The sequence below is a fragment of the Fukomys damarensis genome, unplaced genomic scaffold, assembly GCF_012274545.1.
Source record: "Fukomys damarensis isolate Sample0158 unplaced genomic scaffold, DMR_v1.0_HiC HiC_scaffold_12, whole genome shotgun sequence".
NCBI classification, from domain to species: Eukaryota; Metazoa; Chordata; class Mammalia; order Rodentia; family Bathyergidae; genus Fukomys; species Fukomys damarensis.
This window is the reverse complement of record NW_022900924.1, coordinates 18,528,760-18,538,060: the sequence shown is the minus strand read 5'-3', so window position 1 is coordinate 18,538,060 and position 9,301 is coordinate 18,528,760. Positions and strand designations below refer to the sequence as shown.

The following is a 9,301-nucleotide window of genomic DNA, read 5'->3' as shown; positions in this document are numbered from 1 at the left end:
GGCGGCCAGAGCCCACCGGACACCCGGCGGGACCTGCAGAGTTGAGCGGCTCCAGGACACACGGGCCCCTCCGAGCGGCCCCGCGCTCCGCACGGAGGACTGGAAAATGCCACCACCCTTTCTCGCAGTGTCCACCTGCCTCTGTGGGAACTGAAAGCCACGTCCCTCTAACTGTGGAAGGTTCCAGCCCGATGATGTGAGTTCGTTTGGTCTCTGTGCTCTGATCGCAGTGACGGGACAGCGTGTGACCCGGAGGATGGGTGCGTTGCTTGGGAACTGCTGGGCTCCTGTGTCACCTGTAGTGGCTGGGGAACTAGTTAGTGTGCCTTGCTCAGTGGGGATGAGTGAGCTGAATGACTCCTCGGTACTTCTTATCCTCTGGCCCGCAGTACTAATCTTGGGAAACAGAAACTGGACCAAGTCCATGCTTGGCTTTTGGCTGAGCGGGCCGTCTGGACTGGGTCATCTCCGGTTGCGGTTGCCCATCCTCCTGGTGCCCCTCTGTTCATTTCACTGCCCATGTCGTGACTGCCAGGTAGCCCGGGAACCACAACAAAACGATCTTGCTCTGACCTCGGAGTGTCCACATTTTTCTGCAGATCCTTACATTTCAAAGAAGGTGCTGAGGGTTATGTTTTCCTGCCCTGGTTTCTCAGGGGAGTCGAGAGCAGCAATCCTTGTTGACCTTTGAGATACGCCAAGTCCAGCCTCACTGCTTCTGGCTGCTTTTTATGTGAGTGTGGACGGGTCTCGTTCACTCATTTTCCAAGTATTTGCTGACTTCATTGTTGGGCGCCAGGCACAATCCTTTTTGCCTGGAGGACGGTTGGCCATCTTTGTGCGACAGTAGCTTTGCGGGTGGCAGAGATGTTTAAGGCCTTTGCACTTTCACTGAAGACAGTTTCTAGACTTGGTCTGTGTGTACTGTGGGGTTCCCCTCACGGCAGGGACCCCCTTATGCATGAGCATTTCCCAAACCTGCTCTGGAACTCTCAAATCCAGATGACTCCATGAGACGACAGGCTGCTCCTGCCTGAATTTGGGGAAATTGTTCCACCCTAAACCTGGCTCCATTCTCCAACTGCAAAGCAGTGAAAGTTACTCTTTCCTCCTTTATTTCCTCTTCTCAAATCCCCAGGGTACTCTCTCCACACTGAATCTTGCCAACTTTTCATTCCTTTGCCTCAAAACACCCTGTAGGCTGTCTCTGCCTATTCCTTTTTCAGAGGCTTGGCCCAGCCTGGTGATGAAGTGTGGCTCGCAGAAGTTAAGGTAGATCCAATCTGAATCCCAGCTCAGCCAGGATGACATGTGTGATCCTGGGGCAGATTTTATTTACCCACTTTCTGTTTTAGTTTTCTCACGTCAAACAGGGGTACCAGAAATACTGACTTCCCAGATTCAAGGAAGGTAGAGTCCTGAAGCTTAAAGGTCTTTGTTTACCATTATGTCCCTGGTGCCTAGAAAAATACCTGCATATAGCAAATGCTCAGTAAAGACTTGCTGACTGAATGAATGCAAGAGTTAGTGCATGTAAAACCGGAAGCTGTGTTTGGAAGTAAGCCCTCGATATTATGACTTATTATTACATTAACACATTTTACACATCAAGAAACTGAAGCACGGCCGGGCGTGGTGGCGCACACCTGTGATCCCAGCACTCGGGAGGCTGAGGTAGGAGGATCGCTGTGAGTTCGAGACCAGGCTGGGCTACATAGTGAGTTCCAGGTCAGTCTCAACTGCATAGTGAGACCCTGTCTCAAAAAACTAAAAAGAAACAAATAAACCCCACCGAGGGAAAAAAGTAGTTTTTTTTTATGGTGCAGGGACCCTAAGTAGCTGCTTCATTACAAGACCTGGATTCCCTTGTTCCCCAGCTACCCAGGGGGTGAAGCCAAGGATTCTGCGAGCATCAAGGGACCACGTGTCCTCCTAATAGTAATTTGTGAAAATCCGTGCTTCTGCTTTTGATCTATTCTTAGTTACAGTTGTTTCCTCAGCCATTCCGTTGCTTCAACTTAATAAACACAGATTTTGAAAGAACGTGCGTGTCTTGTGTGTGACTGGCTTGGAAGACTTCTGCGACTTTGCCCCCACAAGGAAAGCACAGCCCTCGTGGTCCGGAAGCTCAGGCAGAGCTGTGGACAGAGGTGTGCACTAAAGCAGCAAGAACAAATCAAAAGGAAGAGAAAGCAAAACCTCAAACAAAGTCTCGATTCTCAGCTCGCTTCCTTTTTTATACTCGCAGGATGTGACACAAATCTTACCAAGAAGCATTTTTGTTCATAAGGTGTGGAGCGTAGGTGATGAGGCTCCTTTGCAGCTACCTGGAACAGGAAAGGAACAGATCTAGTGGGAAGGCCTCCCTCCCTCCCTCCCAGTTGTTTAGTAAAAGTCACAGGGGAGCCGAGGGGGTACTGGTCAGCTGTTCTATGGGTCCATTGTGGGAACCAGAACCTTTTATTGGTGCTGACAGTGGTAAAAGTTTAAGTGCTGGTCTGTTCAGGATGTTTTTTTTTTTTTCCCTTGATTAATTAAAACCTAGAAGGTAAACAAAACAAATCCACACCTGAAAGGTTAAGGTGTCTGCAGTGGCAGAGCACCCTGGAGAGGGTTGGATCTCAGGGCCAGAGGGGGAAACAGTTGCCAGGATTACGAGAAGGCCAGGTGAGGTGGGACCCAGCCCTGCTGTGATGCAGGTCCCAACTGCCTGCTCTGGGCCTCCTGAGCCACAGCAGGCTCCACTGCGGCTCAAAACCCCGACACAAGGCTACAGAGAGCCCCACAGGACCCGTGGCATCATCTGCAGGGCTGGATGCAGACAGGAAGGGTGGGGCCCTTATTGGAAAACTATTCCGGATTTGGAGAGGGTATCAACTGGGCATGAACCTAGCACATCCATGAGTCTGGCTCTAAATCGAGAGAAATAGGTGGGCTCACATGTGGGTGTAATCTATGTTCAGTGTCCCCTCTATAGGCCTTCCTTCTGTCTTTGTTTGTTTTGGGTTTTTTGAGGTTGGGTCTCCCTTTGTAGTTCAGGCCGACTCTGAACTCACTATGTAGCCCAGGGTGGCCTCAAACTTGCAGTGATCCTCCTGCCTCAGCCTCCCAAGTGCTGGGATTATGGATGTGTGCCACCGTGCCCGGCTCCAGGCCCTCCCTGTTTAATCACTGAATTCCGTTCCTGAGACCATGGCTCTGGTGATATATGCTCTCTGCTACTCCCACTCTGCGTGTCTCTGCTGGGACAAGGACTGGCCCTACAACCTACTTTCACCAGTTCATTGTGGTAAGGATGATGGTCAGGCATTAAGCAGGGCACCTATGGCTCCTGGAAGCCCCAAGCGGACCACGTATGGTATCTAGCCTCCCCTTGCACAGAACATGGACAGAAGCTGTGTTTTGGTGCCACACAGTGAGACAACATAGAAAGGCCAATGGAAAAAGCCACATGGAGCCAGGCATGGTGATGCACACCTGTCATCTCAGCTACTCTGGAGGCTGAGACAGGAGAATCGCAAGTTCAAGCCAACCAGGCAATTTAGGGAGGCCTTGCTCAAAATTAAAAAAATTTTTTTTTGGTCCTGGGGATCAAACTTGGGTCCTTGCTCTTGCGAGGCAGGCAGTAGAATCACTGAACTAAATCCCCAGCCCCTCAAAATAAAAATTTTAAAAGAGCTGGGGTATAGCTCCATGCAAAGGCCCTGGAGTTAAAAAGAAAGGAAGAAAAAAAGTCACACAGAAGAGCCACATAGAGAAGCTCAAGATTCCATGAAGAGGGAGAGGAGCTACTGTCCTGCTTACCCATCCTTGTGACTTTAGCCCAGCTGCCATCAAGGGCCCCAAGTGAGAAACAGTCAGCTGAGCCCAGACAACCCAAAGGACCATAAATGATCGTACTTGGTTGTCTGAGGTGTGGTTATCTGAAGCCACTAGGGTCTGTGGTTTGTTACACAGTAATGGAAAACTAAAACAGGAATCCCTGGTTGGTCAAAGACAGGAAATAGCTAAGTACTTTACATTTCCAAGGCTCAGTTGTTCAATCTGTGAAATGGGAATGATAATAACAACAGCACCACTCCCACAGGGCTTGTACAAAGACTGATTGAGGCTACACATAGCAAACGGCTGGTGAAAGACAGCTGTGGTGTGTGTGTGTGTGTGTGTGTGTGTGTGTGTGTGTCTGGTGCTGGGCACACTAGGCAAGCTCTCTACCACTGAACTACTCCCCCAGTGGCAGTTCAGTATTGAATATATGCAATTTGTGTCATGTACCTATAGTCCCACCTGCTTTGCAGGCTGAGGCAGGAGGATCTCTTGAGTCCAGAATTTGAGGTCAACCTGCTCAAGATAGACCCTTTCTCAAAAAATAGCTCACTCTAGTCCTTCGGCACACCTTCTGCCTGTCAAGGAAACCAAGCATAGAGAATAAGGTCCTTGTGAGAGTCACAAATGTTGAGTGGAGTTTCTACCAAACTCCAGGAATCACTGCCTTAGTCTTTGGAATGATTCACAAAAACAGGTTTCTGTACAGCTCACACACTAGTAAGAAAAAAAAAATAGCTGCATAAAAGAAGGACCCAAGCAAGACAAAACCTGCCCGCCTTGCAGTGGGAAGACTGGAAATTCCATAACACCCAGGTCCAGGGAGGTGCGGAACTGAGGGCTCCTGGGCGGTTGGGAACCTTGGTTTGGAATCAGACCGCTAGACACCGAAGTAAGGAACTCAGAGATCGCCGACTTCCTTGGTTTCCCAAAGAGGAAGCCGTCGGGCTGAGGCTGGGCAGCTCATTAACGACAGAGCTACAACAAAACCCAGCTTGTCTCCTTTTGCAATCTGTTTCCTAATTTTATGCACCTGCACTGCTGTAAAAAATATAAAATGGTAAAAGTGAGGAAGGAAGATCCCTCGCAAATTCTAGCTGCCAGAAATAACTACATCCATAGTTTTCTGGACTCTCAGTTAATAAAGCCCATTAGGATTACTCTGGGGATGTTGGTGACAAGTCCACATTTATCCAGGAAGAAAGCTCGGTGCTCAAGGAAATAAGGGCAGAAACAAATGGCAAGCATTTCAGTAGCACAAGTGCTCCATATGACCTCCATCCAGTGCAACACAATTGGCCAGGCAAGATGCACTAAGAGGCAGGGTGGTGTAGTGGTTAGGGACACAGGTCTGAAAGTCAATGACAGATTCAAATCTATGCTTTTCATTCATTAGTTGGGTGACTTGAACATATTATCAGCTGCTCTGAGTTTCACTTTACTCATTTTGAAATCGGACCTGCTGGGTGTGGTCGCGCGCACCTGTAATCCCAACACTTGGAGGCTGAGGCAGGAGGATCGCTGTGAGTTAGAGGCCAGCCTGGAATATGTAGTGAGACCCTGTCTCAAAAAACAAAGAAAGAAACAAACACAAAAAAGAAAAGAAATAAGATCAGTGCTAGTCCTTCCCTCGTAGGTGACAGTCCAGAGGGCACAATAAGATAACACATTTAAAGCTTGAGGCACGGGGTTCCACACACTGGAAACTCTCTGTAATGCAGGTGCTTTAATGGTCTTCATCTTCATCATCACCCAGTTACTGAATTTAGGCACACAACTAAGGGAATACATTTCCAATTTTTTTCTTTTTTTTGTACCGGGGATCAAACTCGGGCTCTTGTGCGTGTGAGGCAGGCGGCGAAGCCACTAAACCAAATCCCTGGCTCTACATTTCCAATTTCTAACTCAAAGTACAACAATATAATTAGAAATGTCATGCATGTAATCCCAGCTACTTGGGAGGCTGAGGCAGGAGCATCACAAGTTTAAGGCCAACCTGGGCTAAATATAAAGTTCAGGGCCAGCCTGGACTGCATAACAAGATTCAGTCTTAAAAATAAAGAAATAGATAAATAAAAAAGAAAAAACTCATGAGAGTAAAATATTAAACTATAGAATGTTCTACAGGATGACCTCCATTACACTAAAAAAATTCTAAAACCTGATACCCTTCAAGGCCAAGCTTAGTGTCCTTCTAGGTCCTGCAGCTCTCAGTTTATAGAAATGGGGGCTTTTTAAAAAAATAGGGCCTTTAAAAAAATTCCATGTGGGGCCAGGGATTTAGCTCAGTGGTTCTACCGCGTTCCTCACAAGTGCAAGGCAGGCTCAAGGTCCTAAGTTTGATTCCCCCATACCAAAAATAAACAACAACAACAAAAATCATGTAGCCTGCAATTAATGTAATCAGTATATATTGCAAACATGGACTAAGAAAAAAATTGGTTTTTGTGAGACAAGGTCTTATGCAGCCTAGGCTGGCTTTGAAATCACAGGGATCCTCCTGCTTCAGCCTCCTGAGTGCATGCACCACCACACCTGGCATCCAGCCCCCCAGCCCAGCATTCTTTTCTAACTAGAGACTGATTGCAGAGCTCAGTGTAGAAAAGCAACCCATGTTTGCACAGAGATGTGGCTGAGGAAAAGGGCTCAGGTTCATCACATCTCTTCTTAAAATGAGCAAGGGCTCTGTGCTTCACCCCTGCAAAGGCGAATCACAGGTGTGCTGCTCTGTCCTCGTATCTGACTCATGCGAACGTTCCACGCTGCTCCTTGGAGTTTCTGGAAAGCCATGCCGTGGAATGGAGCACTGTTATGGCTGCCACGGTGGATGTCACTCATGCAAGTGACGGTGAGCTTAACCCTCCCGCACTAGGTGCTTCATCCTGAGCACAGCACAGCCCCCCAAGGGATGTCCCCCGGATCTTAGTAATTCCGAAATGCCAGCCGGCTTGCCCAAACTTATCCTTTACGTTGAGAAAATGCGGTGAGTTCCTGTCTGCTCAGGGGATTTTATTACTTGTTTATGCAAACAGCAGGTTGCATAAGAGCCTTGCCAGCTTTTTTTTTTTCAAGTGATTTCGTAGTTTCCTGGTAACCATTCAGTCATCTATTTCAACACCCCCGTGACATAAAGTCGAGGGCTGAGCCACACGGTTGCCACAGCCGGCCTCTCCCGGGCACTGGCGAGCGAGGGAGCGCTGCGCCCTGCCGCGGCCCGGCCCGGCCCACTCATGAGCGTCCAGGACCACTTTCTGGTCATCCACGGCAAGAACTGCTGCGTCTTCCGAGACGAATGCATCGCCAAGGTGCTGGCGCCCGTGGTGGGGCTGGAGTTCGTGTTTGGGCTCCTGGGCAACGGCCTGGCCCTGTGGATTTTCTGCTTCCACCTCAAATCCTGGAAATCCAGCCGGATCTTCCTGTTCAACCTGGCCGTGGCTGACTTTCTCCTGATCATCTGTTTGCCCTTCCTGACGGACAACTACGTGAAGAAATGGGACTGGAAGTTCGGGGACGTCCCCTGCCGGCTGATGCTCTTCATGCTGGCCATGAACCGGCAGGGCAGCATCATCTTCCTCACGGTGGTGGCCGTGGACCGGTACTTCCGCGTGGTGCACCCCCACCACGCGCTCAACAAGATCTCGAACCGCACGGCGGCCGTGGTCTCCTGCCTGCTGTGGGCCGTCACCATCGGCCTGACGGTTCACCTCCTGCGCAACTCCATGCTCACCCAGAACGGCCCCGCCAAGCTGTGCAGCAGCTTCAGCATCTGCCACACTTTCCAGTGGCATGATGCCATGTTCCTCCTGGAGTTCTTCCTGCCCCTGGCCATCATCCTGTTCTGCTCCTTCCGGATCATCTGGAGCCTGCGGCAGAGACAGATGGACAGGCACGCCAAGATCAGGCGAGCCATCAACTTCATCCTGGTGGTGGCCATCGTCTTCGTCATCTGCTTCCTGCCCAGCGTGGCCGTGCGGATCCGCGTCTTATGGCTCCTGCACACCTCGGGCACGCAGGACTGCGAGATGTACCGCTCGGTCGACCTGGCGTTCTTCATCACGCTCAGCTTCACCTACATGAACAGCATGCTGGACCCCGTGGTGTACTACTTCTCCAGCCCCTCCTTTCCCAACTTCTTCTCCTCGCTCCTCAACCGCTGTCTCCGGAGGACGCTGCGGGAGCCAGAAAACAACCGCAGCACCAGCGTGGAGCTCACTGGGGACCCCAGCAGCGGCAGAGGCGCCCCAGACGCGCTGATGGCCAACCCCAGCGAGCCCTGGAGCCCCTCTTCTCTGGCCCCCAGCTCACGTTAAATAACGGGGCTGCGGAGAGACTCACCAAGCGTCAAGCCCACTGCAGGGACACATGGTGACATCGATAGACTCGGCCTGCGGTTTCCTGGACCTTCCAGATTCAGAGAAGCATATTTAGACCGTGCGGCCGAGTGTGGGAGACTCGACTGCAAACTATGACCACAGAAAGTTTTGGGGAACAGAGAACTAGGCTCTGAGACAGTTGAAACTTCTGCCTCAGCTCTGGCACCTGAAGACGGACAGAGCACCCACGTTTCTGTCCGCACAGCTTCAGTCCCACCCTTCAGCGCCTGCGCTGCACGGCTCCGTCCTCCCCCTGCCTGAGACTTGGATGACCCTCAGCTCCCAGGGTGATCTCAAGCTTTTGTGCACCCCAGCAGGGACAGAGAGAGTCGAGAGACTGGGGGAGAATCTTGCGGTTCTGGAGGGGGCCCAGGCAGCCCTAAGAAGCCAGTCATCACCCGGGTCCCACAGCCCAATTCACTCCCGGCCCCGCATTGGCAGAAACGGACAAGGCAGACGTCCGGAAGCTCCTAGTGGTACCTGAGTTCCCAGGGGTGGTGAGAAGGGGGTGAGCCCTAGGAGGGATGGAGCTGACCAGTGTTAAGGGACAGCAGTGGCCCTAGTGCTACAACCGGTGACTGATCCATCCCACCCTTGTTCACACTCAGCCGAGGGCTGAGCAGGTGAAAGGCCTCAGGGAGGCGAGTCACTTCCCGCCTGTTTGCTTTTATCACTAATGAGAAATGTGCTGCTGCCCTGAAATGTGCTCCAGCGGTGGCTGGAGGGGACCAGTTCCTCCTGGGTCATTTGCTTGTGTTTTGCTCTTAAATCTACTATTTCAATAAATTTTGAAAGGAGACACAGTGTGGTGTGGCATCTCAGTGGGTGAGGGTTCACAGAGTGCACGTCTTACTCAAGCGGAGACTGTTAGGGGCTGTCAACTCTGTCCTGGTGGGAAAACCCTGTGCCCTGCAAAGTGAGTTAAGTCATGAGACGGCAAGCAAAAATGACACGTGTAGGGACAGGAAAGTGCTGAGACTAAATAAGGAAAATTCAGAAGGGTGGGACAGGCAGGCTTGCAAGAAGAATGTCCGTTTTACTTAGGAGCGCGGGGAGCACGGCTCTTAGCATTTGTGTATTAAAAGGGGGATCAGACCAGAGTG

General features: G+C 50.8%; 2 protein-coding genes across 2 annotated transcripts in view; both read left to right on the top strand.

Annotated features, from left to right (window-relative positions):
• Positions 1 to 691, top strand: part of LOC104848523 (hydroxycarboxylic acid receptor 1) — a 3,021-nt gene extending 2,330 nt beyond the window's left edge. Inside the window, exon 3 of the mRNA XM_033762681.1 lies at positions 188 to 691. Coding sequence (XP_033618572.1) covers positions 188 to 691 — 504 coding nt within the window. The remainder of the gene's footprint in view (positions 1 to 187) is intronic.
• Positions 692 to 6,605: 5,914 nt separating this feature from the next.
• On the top strand, positions 6,606 to 8,992 carry Hcar2 (hydroxycarboxylic acid receptor 2). The gene has a single exon (XM_010604353.3). The coding sequence runs from the start codon at positions 7,056 to 7,058 to the stop codon at positions 8,133 to 8,135; it is 1,080 nt and encodes a 359-aa protein (XP_010602655.1). The 5' UTR covers positions 6,606 to 7,055; the 3' UTR covers positions 8,136 to 8,992.
• Positions 8,993 to 9,301: the final 309 nt, after the last annotated feature.